We start from the raw sequence: 27,898 nt of genomic DNA on the forward strand, positions 1-27,898 counted from the left end.
TTTCATCCCCTCACCCTGTGTGTTGCATGTGTTTTTCCCCCTTGTTCTTTAACTGGCGGCCAGCTCACTGTCCAGTTGACAGGGCAGGTGGCATCGGCCTGCCTGAATGTTCCTCCGTTTCTGGTTATTTGGTTGGTGCGGCTGCTTAAAGTTTCCCATCCTCCAGACCTTACCCCTGACTGTAGAAATCCTCCCTGGGTTTCCTTTTTTTCTTCTTGAACAAGATATATCAACTGGAGAAGCACAGGCTTCCTTGAACCACCGACTCTTTACCGGGGTCTTCCTAGGTTAGGGAGAAGAGAGAATGTAACCATTTGAGAGAAGGTGAGGCCTGATTATAAGGAAGACTATCCGCAGTAGAAATAATGTGGCTTCCTGCATTCTCCTGTCGTATTCATGTCAAAGACGTTGACTTCTCTTTTATTGAGCTTTCTGTTGTATGATCATGAAAGCTGTGGTAATGGGCAGAAGTTAGGATGAGAGGGTGATCTCTGGACCCTTAGGGTGCTTGAGAATGTCCCATTAGGAAGTTGGAGCCCAGCATTAGCGCTTGAGCTGGAGGACTTTGTGCCCTGTTTGTTGAGGGTCTTTTTTCTTTTCCGACCACTCGCTCCTTGCCTTCTGACCGTTTGCACTGTGAGTCCCAACACCAGGAATGAGCAGAGGAAATAAAAGGACCTGAAACACCCAACTTCACCAACTACAGGTTTGGAATGAGGAAGATGGAGCTAATAGCTTGGGTTTCCTGTTAATTTCAGTTCTTTAGGCACCCTGACTTTTCAGAGCACTTGAAATTGCCCACAAGATCAAATGCTGACAGAGGGACCTGAGGCCAGCGAGACTTTTTGCTTTGCTTTGGTAGAGGAGCCTTTGGCTGGAGGCGGATGAACCTTAGTCTGAGCCAGAGTTTTAGATCTTTGCATCTAATACAGAAAAGTGCATATGTATGGGGGTGAGGTCGCTATTGGTGTTTTGGTCTTGGGCAGGTTACTGTTTTCAGTAACCTCACTCTGGTGAGAGTCCTGGCCAGAGTAGGGAGTAGTACTGGTTTAATGTCCAGACCCCTGGAAGCTGTTTTGGGCCAGTAGTCCAGCAGACTTTGTTTCTCCTGCTTTCTGCTGCTTCAGGGGTCATCTGACAACATTGCAAGGGAAACTGGGTCATCAAAATGTGGACCTTGTGTCCCTGCCTGGAAGTCAGTCCTTGATTTTGTTCTACAGCCCATTTCTCACTAGAAAGCATCCTGTCTGTATAAGAACTGGTGGAGGCTCTTAACAGCTCCTACACTGGAATAGTACACCTACCTACCTTGGGTCCCTTACTTTATACACGAAGAAATGGAGACCCCAGGTGGAAAATTAGCTCACCCATGGCCACAGCAAAAGATGCAGCTCATTGTCCGGCACCACGGACTGTTATTCAGCAGTAGTGCTTGAATGGTAGGTCTCGCTTTCTGTGCCTTCTGGTCCTTATTCTGTTTCTCAGCCCAGTGCTGGGATAGGTGGGGATTATGGTCTTGTTAGGGAACTCAAAATGTACGCTCAGATGTGTGTGCCTGTGCATGCCAGCTCATGGGAGTGTGTGTGATGTTGGGTGTTCTGATACGCAAGCAGTGAGTCTGCCTAGATGGGGGCCTCTGAATGGTAGATGGATAGGCATCTGTGAGTCTTACTTTCTTGGACTAGGCAGTCACCCTCTTTCTTTGCCAACTTGAAGGAAAGTTGGAGGGCTAGCTGGAAAGGCATTGACTTTAAGCAAGACCCAAGGTTCTGGGCGTAATGAGTGGGCGCCTCAGGGGAAAGGCACTGGCGTAGCTCCCTGGACAGGGCAAGTTGTGCAGGCCACCTGGTCCTAGCATTTAGTGTTTCATCTGGACCTGAGGTAAGGTCTAGAACTCTAGGATTTCCATCTGGGAAATGGAGGCATCTCCCCAGAAGAAGAGTGGTATAAAAATCTTGTGGTTCTCCAGGGGGTCAGGACCACATAGTTCTTGGTGGATTGCTTGCCTTTCTGAGAGGTTACCTTCCTTCAGAAGCCCACTTTTGCCACTTTTTGCAATCTGAGGTTTCAGATGTCACATTTCTTTGATTCTTTAATTCCTCCCCCTTTTAGGTATTTAGAGCATGATACTCTATGGCTGATGGTGGATGAGATATGAAGGATGGATATATATCTTTATCGAGAGCAAAAGTCACTCTTTCCTGATGTGGTTGATTTACTTCCAGGTGGAAAAAGAGAGGTTTTTGAGCTTGGTGTTGTCACAGGAGCTCCTCTCTTGGACAAGAGTTGCAGCCCGTGGACTTTGTAGAGAGAGAGTATAGGAAACAGGATCTAGGGTGCCTGGCTGGCTTAGTCAGTGAAGCACATGGCTCTTGGTCGCAAGTTTTTGCCCCATGTTGGGTGTAGAGTTTACTTAAATAAAACTTAAAAAAGAAGAAGAAGAAGAAGACTTTAGCTCTGTCAGGGAAGAACTAGTAAAGAGAGAACACTAGTGTTTTAGTGGATGAAATACAGTGTAGAGGCTCTGGAATTAGAGAAGAGATTTCCCTGGAGAGGGGCATGGAGACCAGAGGGGCATGGAGACCTGCAAGAGGAGGCAGACCTGGCTTGATAACCTGCTGGTTTTAGAAACCAGGTATGCATGAAACGTCACTCAGGTGGTCACAAGGAATAGGAGCAATTGGTGGTAACTGTATTCGACTATATTGGAACCTGCTAGACTGTTCTTCAAAGTGACTGCATCATTGTACATTTCCACTAGTAGAGTGTGTGTGTGTGGGTCCAGGTTCTCATCCTTGCACTTCTCTGCACATCCACAACACTTGTAATCGTCTTTTTTATTATAGCCACATTGGTGGGTGCGAACTGTTACCTCATTGTAATTATGATTTATATTTCCTTGATAATTAATGGTGTTGAGTATCTTTTCATGTGCTTATTGGCCATTTGTATATTTTCCTCAGAGAAACATCAATTAAGATCCTTTGTCCATTTTTTTTTTTTAAGATTTTATTTATTTATTCATGAGAGACACACAGAGAGAGGCAGAGACACAGGCAGAGGGAGAAGCAGGCCCCATGCAGGGAGCCCAATGTGGGACTGGATCCCGGGTCTCCAGGATCAGGCCCTGGGCTAAAGGCGGCGCTAAACCACTGAGCCACCCAGGCTGCCCTCCTTTGTCCATTTTTAAAAAACATTTTTGCCCAGTTTTAAATTGGGTTATCTTTTCATTGTTGAGTTATTAAGAGGTTTTTTTGTTTGTTTTTTTGTTTGTTTGTTTGTTTTTATAGAACTCCAGCACTAGTTGGGGTGGGGGGAGGCAGTGAAGGGCAGAAGGAGAAGGAAACGCTGAGCAGGGAGCCAGATGTAGGGCTTGATCCCAGGACCCTGAGATCATGAGAAAGCAAAAGCTTAACTGATTGAGCCACCCAGGTGCCCCTGGAGTTATAAGAGTTCTTTGTATAGTTTAGGTACAAGTCCCTTATTAGATATATGATTTACAAGTATCTTCTCCTGTTCTTTGGATTATCTTTTATACTTTCTTTTTTTCTTTTATACTTTCTTGATGGTACCTTTTGAAGCTCAGGTTTTTAAATTTTGATAAAGTCCATTTATGTATTTTCTTTGCTTGCACTTTTGGTGCATATCTAAGAAGGCTTTCCCTCACCCAAGGTCATGAAAATTTACTCCAATATTCTAAGAAAAACTCTCATAGTTTTAGCTCTTACATTTAGGTCTATAATCCATTTTTAAAAAAGATTTTTATTTATTTATTCATGAGAGATACAGAGAGAGAGACAGAGACACAGGCAGAGTCAGAGAAACAGGCTCCTCACAAGGAGCCTGATGTGCGACTCGATCCTGGATCCTGGGATCAGGCCCCGAGCTGAAGGCTGACGCTCAACCGCTGAGCCACTCAGGCGTCTCAGTCTCTGTAATCCATTTTGAATTAATTTCTGTTTGTGGTGTAAGGAACAGATTCATTCTTAAGTCTCCATTCTCTCCCACACTCCACCCCCATTCTGTCCATGCATTTTCTTTGCTTAATGCAGACCTAGAACTTCTTTTACCTGCCTTTTTCTCTTGCTCTGCTACTTTGGTAAATATTCCTGCTCTGGTGAGACCTTTGACAAATTTGCCCTTCACCAGACCTTTCCACCTCATGGAGAACAGGAAGAGAAGATAAACCAGGGTGTGAAAAAGGAGGAATAAACCTAGGAGTGAATTTGTTGGCACCCGTGGCTCTGTTCTTGCCCACTTCCCTCTCTAACTTGAGGTGTTGCCTGGACTTCCTTGGTTTTAGGGTTTTTCAATATTTCATATTTTCTGATGGTGGCAGGTGAACATGATTGTCTGCTGTAGCCAGCTTATTGCTGAGCCACCCACAAAATCGCAGGACAAGTCAGGAAACCTGCATGCCCTGCCCACACCTCCTGGGTAACAATTCCTATGAAGGTCACATAGGGAAGTAGAGGCTTCTGGACTCAGAAGTTCAACAGACTGGAACTAGTGACTGAATTTTCATCTCAGTAGGATCAGTGTGGAGTGAATTCTCTGCTCCTGAATTTCTTACTCAACTCGTTTAGCCTCCTTATTGTTTATGCTGATGGCTCCTGGAGTTAATCATGTGGATAATCCAAAAATCACTTACATGTTGTGAGATACAGCAGATTTACCATCCTAATATGTTGTACTTAGCATGATACTTGAATGAATATGCATCCCACAAGTGTGCTTATGCTGAAGGTGAGAGGGGTCGGCCCAGGATTATGCTAGATAATAGAGGACAGACACATCTTCCTGAAACATTCAAGAAGTCATGACCTTTCATGCTTCAGAACTTTTAGTTACTTTCCTTTGTCTACCACATAAAGTTTACTCTTCTCTCTCTGCTATTTAAGATTCTTTATAGGGACGCCTGGGTGGCTCAGCGGTTGAGCGGCTGCCTTTGGCTCAGGGTGTGATCCTGGAGTCCCGGGATCGAGTCCTGGGATGGAGTCCTGCATCAGGCTCCCTGCATGGAGCCTGCTTCTTCCTCTGCCTGTGTCTCTGCCTCTCTCTCTTTCTCTTTCTGTGTCTCTCATGAATAAATAAATAAACACATCTTTAAAAAAAAAAAAAAAAAGACTCTTTACAGTCTGGTCATAGACTCCATAGCCAACTTTAACCTTCATTCCCACCCTCCAGACCGAGTCTTTGGTATGGTCACAACAGCTTTGCTGTCTCTTTTCTCTTTATCCTGGAGTTAGCCATACTTCAGTCCCTTTTTTCTAGCCATCCATCCCCCTAGCCAGTATGTATTGTGCAGCTACTCTGTGCCAGTTGTTGTGCATAAACATGGATACCATATTTTCTTCCTTCTCGGGCTTCACAGCCTTGTGGAAGAATCAAACATGTAAGCAAACAGTTGCCCAAAATGAATGTGCCATTTGGGATATAAAGATGCACAGAGAAGTGAGCATCTAATTTAACCTGGGGAAGACAGGGTAGCTCTCATAGAGGAAGTGTCATTTAGCCAGATCTTGGATGATTCTATTAGCTTTATCCTTTCTTCTCTTCCTGCTGCCATAGTCTATCACCTGAACTACTAAAGTGGCCCTATAAATGGCCTTACTGCTTATTTTTACCTTTTCCAATCCCTGCTTGATTTTGATTCCAGGATACCTTTCTGTATCACCCGTTTTATCATGTGAATTCCCAGACTTGAACCCAAGAATACTTCCCATTTCCTGCATAGTCAAGTCTAGGTTTTTATAGTGGACAAATCTAAGTTTAAATCCAAGCTCTGCCCCTTACTAATAGCTTTGGAGCTTCATTTTACTTTTCTGTAAGATGAGCAGAAACACTTTCCTTGCAGATTATTAGGAGAGAAGCAAGGAATGGGGAACACTGCCTCAGTCAAGTTAGCTATCCAGAAGAAGGCTCACATAGCACTGTATACAGAGCCAAGGTGTGGGCACCAGACAGACCTGGGAGCAAATTCTGACTCTGCACATCCTGTCTGTGTGACCTTGAGGAAGGTTTCTTGAACTTCTTTTGCAAAATCAGATTAATAACAATTAGTGTGGCAATTAAGTATTAGAAATAATAGCACAGGGCAGCCCAGGTGGCTCAGCAGTTTAGCGCTGCCTTCAGCCCAGGGCGTGATCCTGGAGTCCCGGGATCGAGTCCCACATCAGGTTCCCTGCATGGAGCCTGCTTCTCCCTCTGCCTGTGTCTCTGCCCCCTCTCTCTCTCTCTGTGTGTCTCTCATGAATAAATAAATAAATTCTTTAAAAAAAATAGAAATAGGGGATCCCTGGGTGGCTCAGTGGTTTGGCGCCTGCCTTTGGCCCAGGGCGCAATCCTGGAGTCCCACATCAGGCTCCCAGCATGGAGCCTGCTTCTCCCTCCTCCTGTGTCTCTGCCTCTTTCTCTCTCTCTCTCTGTGTCTATCATAAATAAAAATAAATAAATAAATCTTAAAAAAAATAGAAATAATAGCACAGAATATGTGATATCTATGTGATGCCTATGATATATAATATATAACATCGCCTATGATATGTAATATATAACATAAAGCCCCAACCACTTCTAGGTATTCATTAAAAAGAAGCAGCTGTTATTTATTAATATTAATCATAGGCTAGGCCATTCCCCTATCTTCCTATGTTCTTTCCATGCACTCCTTAGAACTTCTATCCTACCCTGCCACCTGCCAGTCTACCGCCACACACCGTACTTAAGCTCTTGAGTCTTGGGTCTGACTCTTTCCACTACCTGAGGATTCCCTTCCCCCTACCCCGTACCCTCTCCCTCTCCCTCTCTCTCTCTCTCTTTTTTTTTTGTTTTTGTTTTTTTTGAGAACTACCATCCTAGGCCTTTCTCACATGTATTCATTTCTCTACAGCTTCCTCTAGCAAACAGCTCTTGGGAGTCCTACCCCGAGGCAGCACCGATTTCTTCACCTGTTTTTCCCCCCTCCCTTTATTCTCTGCAGCACTCATCACATTGTATTCTTTGTTGTCTGTTTTCCCAGCTGGACAGAGCCCACCTTCTCATTGTTGTATCGCCAGCTCTGGCACAGTCCTGGCATATATAGTAAGGCCCTCAATACATTTGCAGTTAGAAGTTAACTGAAAAGGAGTTTGTCAGATCAGAGTCTGAGCCAGGTCAGGAAAGGCCTTAAATGCCAGGCTAAGAAGGTGAAACTTTACCCTGGGATTGATGAGGAGCCATGGAAGATCTTCAGTGGGAGTATAACATGATCTTGTAGTCTTCCAGTGTCAGGTGCTCTTGGCAAAACCAGGAGAGGCATTAGGTGCTCAGTTTCTAGCCTGATGTGTGAGGGCCAGGAGTCTTTGTGACCATATTAACCTCACCCTCAGCTGTTCTTGCTGTCACTTCCCCGTGTTCGCACTCATTGTATACTACTTGATTTTGAGTTTCTCTGTGCCATGAGTCTGTCTCATCTCCCAGATAAGAGAATAAGCCTCCTCCTTTTTGTGTGCACAGTGTGCAGTGTGCCCCCTCCTCCCTGACATGAAGTGAAGCATGTAGTAGGTATCTTATTAAGTGCTTGTTCAATTGAAATTGGCTAGAACTCTCTGGGGCGATAGAATTTAGCACAACTAAAAAATAGTACAGCTAATCCCTAGAGTGAATCATCTGCATGGGCCCAGTGGCAATGAAGGGTGAGCCTACCTAGTTCATATATATGGATTGTTCACCAAAAATTATCTCAGAAACCTCCTGCCATTGGGTTGTGTAGTCAAGAATTGAGATGAAGGGAGAACTAAAAACTGACTAATTTACGACCTTCTGAAGTAGGTGGAATCAAAAGTTACAGAGAAATAACGAATAGAGCATTCTTGAATAGCTGCCGTTAGAAAAATCCACCCTGGCTGGCTCTCAGGTAAGGGCTTCAGTCTTTTCTAGTTGTTCTCACATCAAGCCCTGGCCTTCACACCAAATCTAGATTTTAGACTAACCCAGAATCAATGAGTAGTACATTCTAGAACATTCTGTATAAAATCATGCTCTTTGAGCCAGTGTGGAAGATGAACTAGAAAATAGAAAAGGTGGGGTTACACAAGAGCCATGAACTTCTTAACTTCTTCAACTGTCCAAGCCAAGCAAGCAATACATGCCAGGAAAAAGGAAGTGGGACAGCTACCATGAATTGTTTCTGTTGGAGGGAAAACAAGGAAGTGGAATGGTTTCCTCTGTAGGCACACACTTCACAGTCAGGTTCCCTTGTGAGCACCCCCTGGAATGGGAATTGGTGTGGTTTTTTTTTTTTTTCATGTGGCTGGTAAGCCGGTGTGGTGGGTACCATAGACCTGGGTGCTGAGAATTTTCAGTGTCTGGTTTGATGAATTTCGATAGATGTATATATGGTCATGTAATTATCACCCCAAACAATACGTAGAACACTTCTGTCACTCCAGAATCAAATCTCTTATGTCCCTTTATAGTCAGCTGCCCCCAGCCAACCGAGGCAGCCTCTTACTGGATTTCTCTCACTGTAGATGCCTGTTCTAGAATTTCATGTAAATAGACTCATACAGGATATACTCTTGTGTCTGTGCTCATCACTTTGTGCCAGGAGTTTATTGAGTCTCTGCCCCACTGCCAGTTTCTGCCGCCTCCCCATATATACACATGCCTGTGCCTTCCTTCATTTCCCCAGGAGCAAATTAGGTTTTTCACCACTGCTAGAAAAGTAGGGTTCCCCAGCCCAGATACTGCATTAATTTGAACATCTTCCGTCCTCTGACATTTCTAAATAAAAAAGGTTTGGAGCATGAAAGGGGCAGCAAATTAAATGCTGTTTCCCCTATTTGTGCTCCTAATGACTCTCGGTTATCCCCTCACTGCCACATGGGCCTCATTGAGATAATAGGATTTGCAAGGAAAGTTTCTGGAAGACCTAAGGCTGTGCATCCCCTCCCCCCCATCCATTAAGGCAGACCTAAGGTTTCCTCTGTAAATCCTGAATGCATTAGTGGCAACTGGGTTGAGGGTCAAATGTCAAATACTCTGCTGTGAGGGGAGAGGACATCTGTGGCTAATTAGACCACTAATTGGCTAAGCTGGGGACAGGGAAGGGCAGGGTATACTCTCTGAGCTCTGTGCCAATGGGAAGCCAGCTCCCTGTCAGCCTCCAGCTCCCTTAAGAGGGATGAAAGCCAATGGGAAGGTTTGCTTGCAGTGGGGGCAAGGCATCCTACCCCATCTCCTCCAGTTCAGTATAATGTAGGACATGGCTTTAGGAACTGGCCCTGTTTTAATCAGAGAGTAAGAGTGAGCCAGTGGCCAGATGTCTACCTCTTCTTCTCACTTTAAATTTGATCCTTTACTTTGGAGATGAGTTACATACCCACACAAACTCATCCAGCTTTTTTCCCTACCCCATCCTGACATCTCGAGTGACCCACAATTTGTATAAAGATGTTAAAGGCCTCAGTACCCACATAGGTTGTGTAATGTTTATTCATTGATCCACTTATTGCTACATTTAACAAATATTTATTTATTTATTTATTTTTTAAATTTTTTATTTATTTATGATAGTCAGAGAGAGAGAGAGAGAGAGAGAGAGAGAGAGGCAGAGACATAGGCAGAGGGAGAAGCAGGCTCCATGCACCGGGAGCCCGACGTGGAATTCGATCCCGGGTCTCCAGGATCGCGCCCTGGGCCAAAGGCAGGCGCTAAACCGCTGCGCCACCCAGGGATCCCTTAACAAATATTTATATTGTACCTGCCATAAGCAAATCACCGGGCCAACCCTGAAGGAACCTCCAGAGATCAGTTAGATGACCTTTGCTTAAAAAGATCAGTAATACAATCTTGCCTCACTTATAGTCTAGCAAGCTTGCGAGGTTTATAAGCATTAACCATGATATGAGGGAGATTGTGTTATGGCCAAAGGATGGATACAAGCACAGGAATTCCAGAATGAAGAAGAACATTTATGGTCTGGAGAATCATGGAAAGCTTCATGGAGTAGGTGCCTTTTGAGCTGGAACTTAGCAGGTGGGGAGAATTTCAATAGGTGGAGATGGGTTAGGAACTTATTTGAAAAGAAGAGTAGAAATAAAGGCAAGGAGGGAATCCATGGACATGTTTTTGGTAAGATGGTGGCATTCACGTTGTGGCATATTGTGTCTCTGAGGCAGGTGGCCTCCTGGCTGAGAACGTTGCTTTTCCCTTGCTTTGCAGATCAATGAGCTGAGCAATGTCCCTGTCCCTGTCATGCTAATGCCGGATGACTTCAAAGCATACAGCAAGATCAAGGTGGACAATCATCTCTTCAATAAGTAAGTGGCCTCCTGAGTGGGCCCAGGTTTTGTGGGTAGTCCTTTCCCTCAAGGCAGAGAACTTCTGGAAACTTGCACATGGCAGTTCCAAGCCAGCACCTGGCAGGGTGTGACAGCGACACCTGGATCTCAGTGCTGACAAACTGGCTGGGAAAATGCATTCATTATGTGCCTCTCCTGTTTGTGTCATTCTGTCATCTCCTGTATCCACCTACCTCCAGGGTCCCTCAGGGCATGTGGTCCGGGCCAGGGTGATTCATCTGGGGCCAGATTAGGTAGCAGTGAGCTGCTCACGAGCTGTGGTATCTACTGTGAGGCTGACAACAGTGGCCCTATCTTGATCTTCGTCTGTGGCAAGAAGCTGCCAGACATGTTGCTGGCCCAGGATACAACCAAGCTCTTCTCTCTCCCGATGGGTGTGTGAGCCACAGGCTGACCATGGTGCCCAAGGGTGCCATCCAAAGTAATTCCTCCCACTTTTGTTCCTCGTGGCTTCTGGGACGGTGTCTGAAGGGCATCTCTAGGTTGGAGCAGCTATCTCACCTAATGCAGGGTGGGGCCTGCTCTAAGCCCTTGGGAGGCCGTACTTTTTCAGCCCATCTTGGGTCATCCGGAGGAGCTCTTGCTGCCCACACCCTTCTTTCTGCGCTTGCATCCTGGCACCACTTTCCATTGTCCCACGGTCTCTGGCACCCCTCCAGCTGGGCTCTGTCACTCCACTGTTGCCAGACTGTTAGCCTAGAGGGGAAGCTTAGTTTGAAAATATCCCTTAGTGGCCTCTGTCTGCCATAGTAATATCAACATCTTATTCTAGAAGCCATCTGTCTTCAGAGCTAAGTGGCTACCTGTATAGAAGAAAGACTCCTGTTTCTGCTCTGCTCTCACACTGCCACCACATTTCACTTCACTGGGTTTTCGGAATCAAGCAATTCTGAAGGATACCAGCAGGGTGTCCTGCCAATTCAGTTCAGCTCTGATACTATCTACCTGAACTTAGCATCAGGTCCCTCAGGTTCAGCCCCACAAAACTGCCCTCCTGCCTTCAGATCCCAGTTAGAAGTCTAGGTTGTCACCTGTGTTAATGACCAACTTACTGTGGGTCCCACATTCCCATGACTCTCGCCCCCTGGATTCAGTGAGTTTGCTAAAGCGGCTCACAGAATGCGGTAAAACATTTTATTTACTCGATTACAGGTTTATTATAAAGGATACAGCTTAGGAACAACCAGATGGAAGAGATGCATGGGGCAAGGTGTATGAGGAGGGGCACGGAGCTCCCGGACCCTCTCTAGGTACACCACCCTCCCCACACCTAGACGTGTTGACCAGCCTGGAGCTCCTGAGCCCTGTCTTCATTGCAAAGCGTGATTGATAAAATCATTAGCAAGTGGCAATTGGCTTGACCCCCCCAGCCCTTTACCCCTCCCTGCCTCCTGGTTCCCCTGGCAACCAGCACCCAGCCCTCAAGTCTTTCCAGAAGTTACCATGCGGCTCTCCAAAAGTCACTTTTTTTTTTCTCTCTTTTTTTTTAAATAGGCTCCATAGGATGCCCGGGTGGCTCAGCGGTTGAGCACCTGCCTTCGGCCCAGGGCGTGATTCTGGAGTCCCAGGATCGAGTCCCACATCAGGCTCCCTGCATGGAGCCTGCTTCTCTCTCTACCTATGTCTCTGCCTCTCTCTTTCTCTCTGTGTGTCTCTCATGAATAAATAAAATCTTAGAAAAAATAATAATAAAGTTGGCTCCACATCCAGTGTAGAGCCCAGTGCAGGGCTTGAACTCACAACCTGAGATGAAGACCTGAGCTGAGATGAAGAGGCGGACGCTTAACTGACTGAGCCACCCAAGCACCACCCCCTCCAAAAGTCACCTTTTTAACATAAACTCAGATGTGGTTGAAAGTCTGAGAAACAAGGATTACTAGAATGTAACAGGGCTTGTTGAAATGTTGAAAGGGGTTTGTTATGAATAAAAAAAGACATGTTTATTGCTCTTATGACTTCAGAAATTCCAAGGGCTTAGTTGCTCTGTGCCTAAAACAGGAATGAAGGCTAAATATATATTTCTTACTGTATCACAATATTACACCTTCTAAGAAAGGAGAGGCAGTCCTTGGCCCTGAGTCAGGAAAGGAGGTGGGTCTGTCCCAGGGCTCAGGGCTCAGGGCTCTGGAAGAAGACGTTGCACTGTTGCCTATTTCAGGGTCTGTGGCCTCTGGTGAAGTTCTACCACCTTGACATCTTGGCCTAAAGCAGAGCGTCCAATCTCTTCATTTATCTTTCTTTATTCCTTTTGTCCTTTTAGCAACTGTTGACATGCTAATTATTGGACTATGGTGCGGTTTACTAAAAGAAGGGCACATGAGGCAGAGCAGGCCCCTGCCTTCATGAGAAGCCATTGCTGTTTATTTCCTCAAAGTATGTCATCCTGGAGTATAGTCAGGGAGTCGTATTTCTCAAAGGGAGTTCCGAAGAAAGGGGACATTGTAAAGGTGGAGGATTCAGAGAAGGCATCCCTTCAAGGCGATTCTCTCCCCTCCTGGGATTATTGACTAACAGGTGGGCAGGGTGGAGATGGTGCCAGCAGCCCACAGACAAGGCTTCCTGAAAAAATGGGATCCTAGTCAATTGACTGAGGACCTCTTCAACCCAAAGCACCCTCATCTTCCATCCCAAGGGAAGCCCAGCGTAGGGCTTCCTGGATGTAACCATCTTTAGAATGTGTTGATAGAAGCATCCTCAGAAGAGAGGGTTCCTGGGTCAAGAAAGGCCACTCCTTTTAGTGGCCAGACTGCCATCCACCTCACAGCAGCTGTTCACATGCAGCCACTCGCATGTAGCAAGTATAGCTCTTAAGCAGTGGACCTACACTCTGTCACACTTCTTGGCAGGTGAGGGTTTTTCCCCTTTAATGTAAATTTTGTCAAAAGAGACCATACACTCAGAAAAAGTCCACAAATTTTAAGTATACAGCTCAACTAGTTTTTACAAAATGAACACACGGATGTGAAGTTTAAAAACTTTTACATGCTCAGAATCACCAGGATTGTCTGTTAAAAGTGCAGATTTCCAGACTCATCTCCAGAATTTCTGGGGCCTAGAAACCTACATCCTGAGTGCTGCAGATTGTTCAGATCCCAGTGACCTGTGGACCAAACCCAGAGAAGTTCTGATGTAAGAATTAGATGGACAAGGAGAGGCTCACAAAGACATTTCTCTGCTTTGCCCTAGGGAGAACCTCCCCAGCCGCTTTAAGTTTAAGGAGTACTGCCCCATGGTGTTCCGGAATCTCCGGGAGAGGTTTGGGATTGATGATCAGGATTACCAGGTACTGGCTATGGGCTTTCTTTTCAAAGTCAGAGGGGTCAGAGAGTGGAGTGGGGTCAGGAGGCCACGGGACAATTTGAGGAAAGACTTGTCTACTGTCCTTGTGCTATGCTTTCCTGTGCTGTCCCATTCCAGCCTGTTGGTCTCTACCTGGGTGCTTGCAGGCTCCTGGAGGGGTCAAAACCCTAGAAGTGTTTTCTGAAGCTGCCTGGCAGGCTCATGCTCCTCTCGTGGGGGAGAGAGCAGCGGGAGGGACGGGGCTGCAGAAGCTGCTTCATCTCTCTCTTAAGAGAGAGAATTGTTGCCAGCGGGTGATGAGGCCTCTTAAAACAGATAAGACAGAGTAGAAAAGGAAGACTTCCAGGGTAGTGTAACCTTGCCAGGTACGCAGGCCGCCTCCTACATGCATCCTGGCCTGCTGCGGGAGTGGGGCAGGCGTGGCTGGCGACTGTTCCTCCTGGGCCTGACAATGCCAGGTCCCAGTATCAGGGATGGTACAGTCTGACTCCTACTCAGTGGTTTCTGTTCCTGCTCCACCTCACACCTGCCTCCAACCTTCTGCCCCTGGCAGACAATCTTCCAATGACTGTGGGAGAATTTTCCACTTCACTTTGCTAGCAATAAGAAATACAGCTGATTTGTGGTTGTCTGGAGAGAAGAAAAGGAGTGCATTTCCTAGTGAAATTTAAAATGGATGTCCAAATCTTTTAAAATACTGTACTGTCTCATGGCTGGCCGGCCGGATCCCAGCAAGCCTTTCGGGGAGTAGTTCCTGAGGAGCAGAATGCACTTCAATGAGGCCCCTCCCTGCTCCCCTCCACTTGGAGGACCACCTGCAGAGATGCCATTCCCCAAGAGGAGGGCATGGGGAGGCAGGGGTGGAGATGCCAGGGACAGAATGCTCAAGGCGCCAGGAGGCAGGAGGAGGAGATGCCAGGGACGGAATACTCAAGAACAGCTGTGTCTAAGGTACTGGGAAAAGCTTCCGGCCCCTTCTGTCAGCACCAAACCCTGAGCTAAATCATGACCTGATTGGAGATGGAGGTTTTCTGAAAACTCTTGCCACTGTTGAAACCCCAGGTTGCCGAGACATCTTCCTTCTGCTGCGGCTCCTTCCCTTCCCCTTGGTGCTCTAACCACCTTTCCATGTGCATCCTTTCCATGTCTGCATTTTTTCTCTGCGAACCTTGTGGGCAAGTGACTGTGCTCACGACTGAGGGAGACGGGGTGTGTGGTGCTCAGGGAGGGGACTCTAACCGTGTAGAGTATCCAAGCACGCAGCCTGGAAATTAGGCAGGGATGGAAGCATGCTTCCCCATGAGGCTGGGCACCTGCACATCTTACCAGAAGTAGGAGAGTGAGGCCCTTGGCTGAGTACCCTACTCAACATTTCTGGGTTGGGGACACCCTATTTTGGGGGTGTCCTTTTAATTTAGAGAGCGCCTCACTACCTCAGACTTGAGTCTTCCCTTGAAGGTGGCACTCCGGGCAGCCTGGGTGGCTCAGCGGTTGAGCGCCTGCCTTCGGCCCAGGGCATAATCCTGTAGACCCGGATCGAGTCCCACATTGGGCTCCCTGTATGGAGCCTGCTTCTCCCTCTGCCTGTGTCTCTGACTCTCTCTGTGTGTGTTTCTCATGAATAAATGATCTTTAAAAAAAGAAGTGGCACTCCCTCTTGCCCCCAGGGTCTTGTGAGGAGGCACTGGGTGAAGGCAGAATGTGGACTCCTAGGTGAGAGCTGATGAGAGGGCTTGGAGAGGAGGCATTTCTGTGAGCAGATCCCTATATGTGTCTGCTTGGGAATAGGGACAGCTGGGGCCTCTCTCTCTGCCTCGCCTTTCAAAGGTCCTCTCCCAGCGTCTGCTTTGTGAACACATCCCTTTGCTTGACTCACACCTCCCCCTCCACCCTCTCTGGAGGCTTCTACTGCTCTCTGATCCTAATGGGAATGGGGCCTCGAGGAGGAGCAGTGTCAGAGCCAGAAAAGCTCCCCAGAACTGCCTCATAGCTCTGCACAGACAAGCAGGAGTTTGAGGTGCTCAGGGAGAGGTGCTGGGCAGAGAGGCCAGGAACACCTGCCTGCTTCGGGAAGGGTTCTCCAGCATGTATGTACAGGGAAGAGAGGTGGCTGCCCATTGCTGCTCTATGCTGGCCTGCTTAAATATTTCCTAAGCTTTGTCTTTGTCACCCCAGGAAACTGGGAAAATCATCCTGGACTGCCTCCTTGTGTTCCAGGTCAGGAAATTCAGGAGTGGGGGATCCCTGGGTGGCGCAGCGGTTTGGCGCCTGCCTTTGGCCCAGGGCGGGATCCTGGAGACCCGGGATCGAATCCCACATTGGGCTCCCGGTGCATGGAGCCTGCTTCTCCCTCCGCCTGTGTCTCTGCCTCTCTCTCTCTCTGTGACTATCATAAATAAATTTTAAAAATTTAAAAATTAAAAAAAAAAAAAAAGGAAATTCAGGAGTGGAAAGGTGAAGTGGCTCACCCAAGGTCAGGTTACCTGTGGGTGTCAGGGTTAGGGCCCAGCCTGAGGCAGAGATTTAGTTGACAGGGGAGTTCTCAGGGGTCAGAATGAAAGATGTTTCACAGCCAGCCCTCTGCCCATCCAGTCGGGGATTAGGAGCAGGTGGTCTGGAACAACTTTACCACTCTTCAGGAGGACTTTGGGGAGAGAAGCAAACTTTCCATGAGACCAGGGGTGGGTAAGTTCCTGCCTGTCTCAGCATTGTTGGCCTTAGAGCAGTCTGGCCCAAGTAAAGATCAGAGTCCTTGTTCTTCTCCCGAGACCAGCCTGCTTTTGTCTTGGTCCCTCAGAACTCAGTAACGCGCAGCGCCCCTATCAACAGTGACAGCCAGGGCCGGTGTGGCACACGTTTCCTCACCACCTACGACCGACGCTTTGTCATCAAGACTGTGTCAAGTGAGGATGTGGCTGAGATGCACAACATCTTAAAGAAATACCACCAGGTATGGTGAGTCCCGAGCCTGGGCAGTAGAGGACAGGTGGCAAGGGGGAGGAGAGAGCCCCTGGGCAGCTTCCTGGGGAGAGGTCAGTCCCCTCATGGTGGTCCCTGCTTCCCGAGATGCAAGCGCTTGGCCCTGCCTGGCTCTCCCTGGGGCCGTGTGCTGAACTGAAAAGCCTGCTTGTGAAAAGGGAAAAAGGAGAAATGAAGGCATGTTACCCACTCAGTCCCCATTGAACAGCTGTTTCTTGTCAGAGTCGGGAAGTTTCCCACTCTGGCACCTGCCACATTTCTTCTAAATGAGGTCCTGTGGGCTTGCAGGGTAGCTTCCTTTCTATCTCGACTCTCCACTAGTCAGGAAGCCGTCCTGGAGAGAACTAGGGGAAAGCTGCCCTCTCCCCGGAGTACCTGGAATGTACTGAATGGGACTGCTGATCTTTGGGGCTCCATTGGAACCCCTGGGGCACAGCATGGCTGAGAGCTCCTGGCAGGAGGCCCTTGCTCTTTCCCAGACCTCAGCCCCGCCTCCATCTCCCCCATATGCCCCTGGCCTAGCCTGCCTCAGTGACTCTCCGGTGGCAGAAGCCTATTTCAGACAGAAGTCTCAGCAGAGTCCCAGTAACATGAAGCCAGAAGGCCTCTGCCAAACCTGCTGGGGGTGGGAATGGCGTGGTCTGTTTAAGTCCAACAGGGACCTGGACCTGGGACCTCCTGGGACCCATCTGAAAGACGACTGGTCTGGAGGCCTGGGGAGAGCCCTGTCCATCCCGGTGTCTTCATTGTCCCTCAGCCGCCGACCTTCCTCCCTCTGCTCTAGTTCATCGTGGAGTGTCATGGCAACACCCTTCTGCCGCAGTTTCTGGGCATGTACCGCTTGACTGTGGACGGTGTCGAGACCTACATGGTGGTCACCAGGAATGTGTTCAGCCACCGGCTCACTGTACACCGCAAATATGACCTCAAGGTAAAGGGCTTGGCGTTTCCAGCTCTGGGGCTGCCCTCCACCCCCTGCCCCCAAGGCTTGGAGGGGCCGAGGCTCCACCTTGCACAGAATAGGAAAGCCTCCAGAGCATAGGTTTTGGTACAGAATGGGAACTCTGGAGTTGATGTGTCTAATTCCTTTGGGTCAGAAGCTGTTTGAAGTCCAGGTGACAATGACGAGGTTATTTAATGCACCATATTTACATCACAGTTGATGTTCTTTAGCTCCCGTCAGTAGGACGTACACACTGAGGGTCACAGTCTGGGGATGGGCGTGCTGACACCCTCACCCTGGCATCTGTGAGGGCACTGTGGACTAGCAGCACAAACACGTCTCTAGACACAGAAAGGGACACGCTTGTGTCTGTGAGCTGTAGTGCTCCGCTGTTCTGAAAGCTGCCTTCGTGCTTCGTCACCTCACACCTCTGTCTCTCTCCCTGCCACAGCCACAGCGCTGTCTCTTCCATTCCTGCAGGGCCTGTGGTCTACTCCTCCCCAGTGCCTCTCATGGCCGCCCAGCCTCTGCCCTCCTTGCCCTTTTGTTCATCTCTGCCTTTCTCAACCTGATTACTTCTTCCTGGGCTCAGATGTCACTTCCTGCAGGAAGCAAGCCTGGACCGTTGCCCCGCCCCAGCCTAGACCACCCTGTGCAACCTGCTTGCAGAGTGTGGTCCTCCCTTGTACCACTTAGCACCCATGTCATTGATGGATTAATGAATCGTGTAACTACTTCTTAATGCCTGTCTCCTCTGTTGGAAGGAAAGTCCCGTGAGGGCAGGGACTATGTCTTAGTACAGTCCTGTTTGCTGAGCGCAGGCCTCGTGTCTACTCAGTTCTGACAGTGGTCTGTAAAAGAGGATGTTGAACAAATTGCTGCCTCCTGGCCCCTCTAGGATTCTAACCAGCCTCCTTCCGTTCACCTGCTGCCTCTCCCCAAAGACGGGTGCATGTTTCCCTGCTCAACGGACTTTGCCTCAGCTGGACCTCTCCTGATGGCTCTTATCCTTTCAGGGCTCTACTGTTGCCAGAGAAGCGAGCGACAAGGAGAAGGTATGCTGGGACCTGTACCGATCAAGTGTGGAATGGGTCGCTTGGAATCAGAAACACCTTCTGTCGGCCATCCTGTCCCTTCCTCCACCACAGCCCCTGGCCTGGTTCCCAGACATGCAGTCTGTCAGTGCTGTGTCACTGGGCACCTGCCTGTCCTCATCTCTGGCCTAGGCCTTGCTCTCCAATCTTGCTGGGTTGTCCACAGTCCCGCAGGGCTGGTGATTTCTGTCTCATAGTCCAGCTGGACTCACGGAGTGGCTGCCTGAGCCCCAAGGTGGTCCAGGCTCATTGTGTGACATATGCCACATATTTGCCATCCCTGCCTACTTGAGGTCTGAGACTATAGCCTCCTGTGCTGAACCTATTGATTTGACAGGTTAACCATCTGTGCTCTAAGGACCCTTCCCCTTTTTGTACCATCACTTCTTGGGGTGAGTGTATTAGGTCACCCAGCCTAACAGTGCTGTTGCTCTCCCAGGCCAAGGACTTGCCAACATTCAAAGACAACGACTTCCTCAATGAAGGGCAGAAGCTGCATGTGGGAGAGGAGAGTAAAAAGAACTTCCTGGAAAAACTGAAACGGGACGTAGAGGTACTTAGTAACCCTTATTTTCACCTTGGTTGAGGAGGCCCCCCTCTTGTCCTCAGAGCAGGAGCCTCTTTAACCTTAAGAAAAATTGAATTCATGGGGCACCTGGCAGGCTCAGTTGGAAGAGCATGTGACTCTTGATCTTGGGGATGTGAATTCAAGCCCCACATTGGTTGTAGAGATTACTTAAAAATAAAATCTTACAAGAAAATTTTAATTCACAACATTTCACATTCTTGGAAAGGAAGGCTGGTGATTTGAATGGTATAGGTGCAGATGAGTATCCCATCAGGGGGACACAATTATGCCAGTAGAATCTTTGTAGCACAAGTTGGAATGCTTTCCTTTATCTTTTTGCTAATCTGTTTCAACACCTTTTTCTAAAGCCCGTAACCTTCCTTTCTGGAGGTATCCCCATAGTGGAAGGGGGGTCGGCTGCAACGGGAAGCCAGCTGTTAAGATCCACAACCAGGCCATTCTGTGGCTCGGATTCTTCACTTACCCAGCAGCCTTCTTTTAGAATAGGACTTCCTGCGGAGAAGTTCTTCTTGGGAGGACAAGTGCTAAATAGTGAATTTGTCACCTGGACCACTTGATAACTGAGCATCTCCCATTTTAATAAATTGGGAACCTGTTCGTTGAAACCAAATCCTACACACTGTTAGAAGTGTTTTCTTATTTTTTTTTATTAGGGTAAAAGATGCATAAAGTTTACTATCTTAACCATTTGGAAGTGTACAGTGCAGTGGCATTAAGTACATCCACACTGTTGTACAACCATCACCACCATCCATCTCCAGAATTTTTCATCTTTTCAAACTGAAACTCTGTCCCCATTCAACACTAATTCCCCATTCCTCTTCTCCCTAGCCTCTGGCAGCCACCATGCTACTTTGTGTCCCTGTGAATCTGACTATTCTAAATACTTTTTATATAAGTGGAATCATACAGTATTTGTCTTCTGTGTCAGGCTTTTTTCACTTGTCATAATGTCTTTGAGGTTCATGCATGTTTAGCATATGTCAGAATGGCTTTCCCTTGTAAGGCTGAATAATATTCCATTGTACATTTACACTCCACCTTGTTTACCTGTTCATGCATCAAAGGGCCAAAGGGCTGGTATAATAGTTAAGATTTTCCAGAGAAACAGAACTAATAGATGGTGCTGAGACATGGATGGTTAGACTGATAGGTAGTTAAGTAGACAGGCAAGTGTTTATTATAAGGAATTGAATCTCACAGTTATGGAGGCTGGCAATTCCTAGAGCCGTAGTTGATACACTGGAGACCCAGGAGAACAGATGGTATAGATTCAGTGTGGAGGCCAGTGTGGTCTCAAGACCAGGGAAGGGCCAATGGTTTAGACCATGTCTGAAAGCAGGAAAAATTGATGTTCCTGTTCAGAGGCACTCAGGCAGGAGGAGTTCCCTTTTACTCACAGAAAGGTCACCCTTGGGGATCCCTGGGTGGCTCAGCAGTTTAGCACCTGCCTTGGGCCAAGGGCATGATCCTGGAGACCCGGGATCAAGTCCCACATCGGGCTCCGTGCATGGAGCCTGCTTCTCCCTCTGCCTGTGTCTCTGCCCCTCTCTCTCTCTCTCTCTGTTTCTAATGAATAAATAAATAAAATCTTTTTTTTAAAAAAAAAGGAAGGGTCACCCTTTTTGTTCCACTCAAGCCTTCAACTGATTAGATGACGCCCACATCAGGCCCAATCTGCTTTACTCAATTTGCCAGTTCACATGTTAATATCATGTACAAACACCCTCATGACGCATGCAGAATAATATCTGACCAAATGTCTGGGCACCTAACATTAACCATTGCACTTGGATTGATTCACTGTGTGCTGCTATGCACATGGGTTTTGCAAATGGCTTTAGTTCCTGGGAAGCTTTTTTTTTCATCCCTGCCTGCTATGTCTATGGCTTTATTCTGCCTCTAAGTTTGTCCAAAGTCTTTCTCCTCCCTTTCTTCCCTTTCTCCCTCCTCTCTTTCTGAGAGGAATTTAAGGCAGTTTACACATTTTGTTTGTTTTCACTTGCCTGTTGCTTTCTAAATGTTCGCAGGTCGTTAGGAGTGGGTGTGGGTCATGTACTCTCTTTGGTGACCTCGGCCCCCTCTCCTTCGACCTTGAGAAAGGCTCGTCTGGGGTGCTTGGCATGGTGCCCCTGCCTTTCTCTATAGAGGAGATGCACCTGATCTATCATCAGGGCTTCTTATGTTTTTAGCAGCCCAAGAGTCTGTGTAAGGCCGCTCTGGTCACAGTGCTCAGTCAGACAGTTTCCTGGTGACTGTGGCAGAGTCCCGGCTCATGCCTAATGGCGGTGGCCGGCTACCTAACAGGATTTGGACCATGACTGTGGCCTCAGTATTCACTGAGCTGGATTTCCAACTGGCCGGTTCCATCCGTATCAGCCCCACACTTTCATTTTTCAAGACATGGAATCCTAGATCAAAAGACCTGAGATGCCGTCTTGCTCATAACACTCCTGTAGATGTGAACTCTGCAGCCCGTGCCTTCTCCCCGTTGCCATCTCCCCCTGTGCCATAGCCTCTTCTGACCTTTGAAAAGAGGTTCAGTTGTCGCTTGGCTCTTATGGGATGTCTCTTTTCTTTATCTCCCTGTTCTCACTCTTGACTGGTGAAGAAGCTAAGTCACATGGTGTTTCAAACCGCACCCGTGACTCTCAGAGGTACATTTACTTCACAACCCAGCACACACACATACACGCACACAACTGAAATACTGTCCATCTGTTTCATATTACAAACTCTGGCATTATCTATTTCTATTCTATTCTATTCTATTCTATTCTATTCTATTCTATTCTATTCTATTCTATCCTATCCTATTCTATTCTATTCTTAGTATTTAATAATTAAAAAAAATTCCTGGCCCCAGACTACTCAACTAGATATAGGGCTCCTGACGGGGAAGGTTCATGGTCTGAAGGAAACCGGCCTGTGGTGTCTCTTGATCCCAGACCCAATGGGTCATTTCTCTTCCTCGGTGTTCCTTCTGCCTTTCCTCCCATAGCTTCTGCCATTCTTCTCAACTCCTCTCCCCAGGGAGGCCCCTCTCCCCACTGGCCCTGGTTCCTGAGGCTCCTCGCCCTTGGGGAATGGCTGAGCTCACTGAAGGCAGAGATTCTGATGGCTCGTTCTCACCTGTTTCCAAAGTAGAGAATGGACTCAAAGGGAGTGCCTTTTCTCCCCTTGCCAGATGCTCCCCGGATGCCCTGTGTAACCTCTTCCTTCCATCTCTCCTTCCCCACCTTTGTTAGTTCCTGGCCCAGCTGAAGATCATGGACTACAGCCTGCTGGTGGGCATCCATGATGTGGACCGGGCGGAGCAAGAGGAGATGGAGGTGGAGGAGCGGGCTGAGGACGAAGAGTGTGAGAACGACGGACTGGGTGGCAACCTGCTCTGCTCCTACGGCACGCCTCCTGACAGCCCAGGCAACCTCCTCAGCTTCCCCCGCTTCTTTGGCCCTGGGGAGTTCGACCCCTCCGTTGATGTCTATGCCATGAAAAGCCATGAAAGTAAGTGGGAGGCCACACCTGCCCCGCCCAGCCCTGCCCCCATGGCCTATTGTGTAGATACCGCTGGGATCTGGACCCCCCACTTCATTCACTGCTGACTTTGGCCTTTTCCTGCCTCCGGGATCTCCTACCAAACCACCTCCAGGAACTGTGGCTTCTGGGACCCCCAGGGTCCTTCTCTGTCAGGCTTTCCTTCACCTCTGCTTATCCTGGATGTCTGAGGCTTGCTTCTGCCCTCCTTCACGGTTCTGAAACCTTCTACAGACTGTCAACAAGAAAAGAGCACTGAAGACTTGTGAAAAGGGCCCCATTAGGATTCCTTTCCTCAGGTCCAGAGCACAAGGGGTGACTCTGGATCTCCGGTCTGCAGGGTTCCGGAGCCCCTGCTTTCTGCTGTTCTCCCTGCCACCTCTCCTTCCTTCCCTGCTCTAGGTGCCCCCAAGAAGGAAGTCTATTTCATGGCCATCATCGACATCCTCACGCCATATGATGCGAAGAAGAAAGCTGCCCATGCTGCCAAGACAGTGAAACATGGGGTAAGTCCTTCCTGCTGCCTCCAGGCCCCCTGCTCCGAGACACCCTGCCCCGCCAGGCGCCCTCACTGCTCTCCCTGCCAGGTGGTTTGCCTAATGGATATTCCCTGGTTCTCAGGCCGGCGGGGCTCAGCTTCTGTGGCTTTTCCCTTCTGGCTGGGCACTAATAGCTTTGTACGTGCCCATGCTGCTCCCCCAAGAACCTCTTCCCCATGGACTTGAAGCTCCTTTGTCCAAACAGGAACCTGGCCCCAAGATCCCGAGTCTCTCCACCACTTCCCCACCACCTTGCCCCTCCTTCAGTGGGTGCAGGCTTAGGGTTGTGAGTCAGAGGAGCAAGGCCAGGGTAACTCTGAGTGGGAACTGCCGTCTGGACATAGCATTAGGCTCTAAGGCCAAGCCAGAGGCTGCTGAATCCCCCCGCCCCCGCTGCCCCTCCCACTGGATCCTTCCAGTAGCCTCCCATTTGGGACCATGAGCTCCACCTGAGTCAGCCTCTGTGTGTTACAGGCGGGGGCCGAGATTTCGACTGTGAACCCTGAGCAGTACTCCAAACGCTTCAACGAGTTCATGTCCAACATCCTGACGTAGTTACTTTCTACCTTCAGCCAGAGCCAGAGAGCCGGATGTGGGGTCGGGTCGGAAAAGGGAGAGGGTAGATTTGGGCTGGACGGGAGGGTGGGAAGCAGAGTCAGAGTCGGGGGAGGGGAGGGCTTTGGTGAGGAGCTGGCCACCTGTGAGGGAAAGACTAGCTGGGGGGCAGGAGAGATGCTGCGTGAGCTCTCTCGGACTCACAGGGTGCGCCTCACCTTCCACTCACCCTTGATTTTCCCCCCATTTGACCCAGGTTGAAAAGGGGTTTCCTTTTTGTTTCCTTGTAACCTTTTACAGTACCTTGGGGCTAGAGATGACTTTGTGGGTTTATGTGGGTTTTGTTTCTGAAATCTCATTGCTCCAGGTTTGCTATTTATAATGACGTATGTCATCACCCCATCACTCTCCCCATCCCTGCTCTACTCTGGGTTCCCTTTAGTTAAAGAGGCACCCCATGGACCTGGCCAACGGTCCAAGTGCTCTGATGCCAGAGAAGAAGAGGTCAGACACCTCAGCCCTGCTGCATTTGATCATGTCTGGATTAACTTTTTAATTTTATGGAGTTTTGTGCACAACTTCCTTCACCTTTCGCCTCGGATCCAAGTGAAATGTTACCCGATTCCTCCATGTAAATGCTGTCCTCCTGAAGGAACATTCCAGATCAACATCAGGCACCTTGGATCAGGAGAGATCTCCCAGGGGCGTGAGTTCATCCTCATGGGATGGTTAGGGGTGGGGGTAACGGCTGGGCTCTCGGACAGCTGGTTCTCACAGAACCCCGCAAACATCACCCAGGCCCCTGGCTCCTGGCGTTCCGATGTCCTGTCTATAATGCCTGCCTTCATTGGGTCAAGAGGAACTAGGGAGCCTCTTTACTTATAGCAGGACCCCCAGAAGCTGATGAGTATCAAATGAGGTCTTGTGCCCTCCATCTGTTCACTTCCTTCTAACCTTGGCCCAGGCGCCCTCCCTTGTAGTTGAGCTTTTAGCTGGGGCACATCTCCACACGCCTGGGGTGCTCCTTGCAGAGATACCTCTTCAAGTGCCAGGGCTGCCATGTAGATAATCTGATGCCCTGTGCCTGTGGTCTGTCCCTTGGATGGTCTTGGCCAGCAGGGAGCGCCCCCCCCCCCCACCTTGGATGGTGGCACCCATGCCTGACATTGCTTCAGAGTTACTTGATGATGGGACCCAGGAAATCGCATTTGGAGGCCTGATAACGGGGATCGACCTGGCGCCAGCTTTGGGACTATTTTCCTTGATGCCCGGGTGTCAACTTTTAGCACATCTGCCACCCCCGGGCTTCCTCAGGAGTGGCATCCTGCAGCTTCCTTCTGGGTCTCCACCCCACCTGCTGAGCTACCCAGATCTTAGAACTGAGCCACGTGTCATTCTTGATGCCATCAGAGCAGCTTGGTCTGGCTAGGAGAGAAACAGCCCTGTGCTGGGGGAGGTACATTCCTGCATCTTCTCACCCCCTCACCAGGAACTGGGGATTTGGGATGAGATATGGCAAAACTTGTAGATAACCCCACAGATGCGAAGAAAGTCTGTGGAAACACTGACTGAATGGATTGCTTTCCTGTGGCTCCCTCCAAACCTGGCCAAGCTCAGCTTCTGGAGCAGGAACCAGCATTGTTTCCGTGCCCTCCCCACAGCTTTTAAGGTCAGGGAGGAATGGAAGCAACATTTTTGGACTCCACAGGGGCTTGCTGGCACTGTTCTGGAAGAGGCAAGCAGGTCAAACAACCACCCTGGCCCCAAGAAGGGGCCGTAGGTAGCTCTGAACATCAGCAGCAAAACCACCAGGTGATTTGGGGAAGAACGTGGCACCAAGTGGCTCATGAAGAAAACAAATCTGATGTAGGAAGGGATTATGTAGGAATAATGTTTGAACTTGATTTCCCCACCTCCTAATCAAGAATGAAAATTTGGATCTGCCCCTCGAGAGGCCCAACATCTTCAGAACTTGGCAGGCTGTCCTTCCGTGGCTGCCACAGCCTTGGGCTCCCACCGGCTTCCTGCGTTTGGTCCACTGATCATGTTGCCATCATGTGTATGAAAAGTGTAACGTAACACAATCCATCAGTTAAAGATGAGCTACCAGGTATCTAACTTCTTTAACATTGAGTTTTTGTGTTTTTTTTTTTTTTAATATTGTTTACATTTTGAGAGTAGCATTCTGTTTCAAATGCTCTTTGTTTTTCTGACAGTATTGTTGTTTGGGCCGAAACATTTGAGCTGTGGTTGGGTGGATTTTAGATTTTTTTTTAAAGGTCATTCTCTGTGCTTCTTCAAAACCTTGGGTTTGGCTCTCTAATCCCTTTGCCATTCAAATGTTCAAGAGCTATTTATCTTGGTTTCTGTCAATTTTCTTTCTCTTTTTTGGAATGATGCAGGTATATTTGGTTTGTGGTCTGGATGTGGAGAAAGGGAACTGACCCCCAAGCTTTTGTGTGCCCCTACTCCTTTCCTGAGCCCCACTGTTCCCTCTGTGGGGGCCCTAGAATGTGTCCAAGGGCACTACCCTCAGCCCTCCTCTCTGGAGCCTTGCAGAAAAGCTCCAACGGTCTCCCAGCAAGCACCCCAGCAGAATAATTTGGGGTCTCCCAAGAACAGGGGCGTAGGAATAGGACATGACTGATGGGGTGAAGCCTGAATGGAGAGAAGAGCAAGATTCCTCTCCACCCACCCCCAACCCTGCCCTGACCGCCTAGCCAGCCACAGTTTCTCCCGTCCTCAAAGTTTGTGGCTGAGACACCAGCCTCCCAGGCCTCCCAACCAGAGCGAGGCTTTTCTGGACAGTCTGCCTAGACCACTAGATGAAGGCCTCTGGCCCTCGTTCCTTTTCACACACCAGAGTCTTTGTCTCCCAGTGCAAGCTCCTTCCCTGCGCCCTGCAGTTTGAGGGTCCCGGGCAGAAGCCAGCAGTTCCAGGAGCAGACTGAAGCAGTGCTCCATCTCTCCTTCTCTAGCTCAGGGGTTACTGGTCTGTGGCTGTCCTCAGTGGCTCCCTCTAAGTTCCCACACCACAGGCAGCTCTTCCTCCCTTCCTCCTTCCTGTTTCTCCTGCCTGTGCTTTAGGCCTCAGACAGGTCCCCGTCCCCATCCCCCCTCCCGCCCCCCCCCGTAGTGCTCAGGACTGGGGACAACAGACTTCTGCCCTAAGAATCTGCCCTGGGGAGGTGGACCAAAGACCCGGGACTTTGCTCAGCAGCCAGTCCCACTCCCCCAGTTGTCTTTTTACCAATTCTTATTGGGAGAGAAAAAAACTTCAGCACTCCCTAGCATTTGAGCTACCCAAGTGTTAGGGGCCAAGAGGGACCTTACAGCTCCGGCTTTAAAGCTGTGGTTCCCCCAAGTCTAGGGACCTCACTTCTTTCTGGCAGAAATAGAGGGAGGGTCCAGCCTGAGCACAGGAATCCTAGGGAAAACCTATTTGCCCCCCAAATCTACCAGCCATCTGCAGGGGGCAGGGACATGGCCCACCTTTCCGCTGAGATGTGCCACCTATGAAGAGTGCCTCCAAAGGAAAGAGGAGATTCAGCTGCCCCCACTGGGTTGTCCTGAGATCCTTGGGAGGCTGAGGAGGAAACTTCAGAGGAGCCCCTTCCCCTGCTCAGAGCTATTTCATGAGTTGTGAACCAGCAGCCTTTAAGGGGGAGGCCAGAACTGCTCGGCACATCCAAGCATCAGGTCAGATCATCGTCATCAAAAAATGTGAATGAAGCTTAGATTCACCTCGTGGGGGGTGGGATACACTAGCACCCATCAGATGTACGTGACTTCTCAGTTTCTCACTGCGACCTCCATTTTTTTAAATAGGAATTTTCAACCCCTTGTGCTTGTCTCATGTCTGCTCGAACCGTTCGAGACCCTATTACTGTTTTAAAATGCATGCACGTTAAGATGAATCTCCAACCCAAGGAACAAATAAAACTCAAAAAGCTTTGTGTACACACCTGTCACATGTGAGTCCTTTGGAAACAACCCTTTTTTTTTTTTTTTCAGAA

The 27,898-nt window shown here is 48.8% G+C and overlaps 1 protein-coding gene across 1 annotated transcript in view; it reads left to right on the forward strand.

Moving 5' to 3' along the window:
- Positions 1–27,842, forward strand: part of PIP4K2B (phosphatidylinositol-5-phosphate 4-kinase type 2 beta) — a 28,805-nt gene extending 963 nt beyond the window's left edge. The window contains exons 2-10 of the mRNA XM_025995791.2: positions 10,207–10,304; positions 13,533–13,629; positions 16,444–16,596; positions 17,410–17,556; positions 18,585–18,623; positions 19,102–19,215; positions 22,500–22,758; positions 23,191–23,294; positions 23,802–27,842. Of these exons, the coding sequence (XP_025851576.1) occupies positions 10,207–10,304; positions 13,533–13,629; positions 16,444–16,596; positions 17,410–17,556; positions 18,585–18,623; positions 19,102–19,215; positions 22,500–22,758; positions 23,191–23,294; positions 23,802–23,882 (1,092 nt within the window). The 3' untranslated portion in view covers positions 23,883–27,842. The remainder of the gene's footprint in view (positions 1–10,206; positions 10,305–13,532; positions 13,630–16,443; positions 16,597–17,409; positions 17,557–18,584; positions 18,624–19,101; positions 19,216–22,499; positions 22,759–23,190; positions 23,295–23,801) is intronic.
- Positions 27,843–27,898: the final 56 nt, after the last annotated feature.

The sequence above is a fragment of the Vulpes vulpes genome, chromosome 2 (genome assembly GCF_048418805.1).
Source record: "Vulpes vulpes isolate BD-2025 chromosome 2, VulVul3, whole genome shotgun sequence".
In the NCBI taxonomy this organism is placed as follows: domain Eukaryota; kingdom Metazoa; phylum Chordata; class Mammalia; order Carnivora; family Canidae; genus Vulpes; species Vulpes vulpes.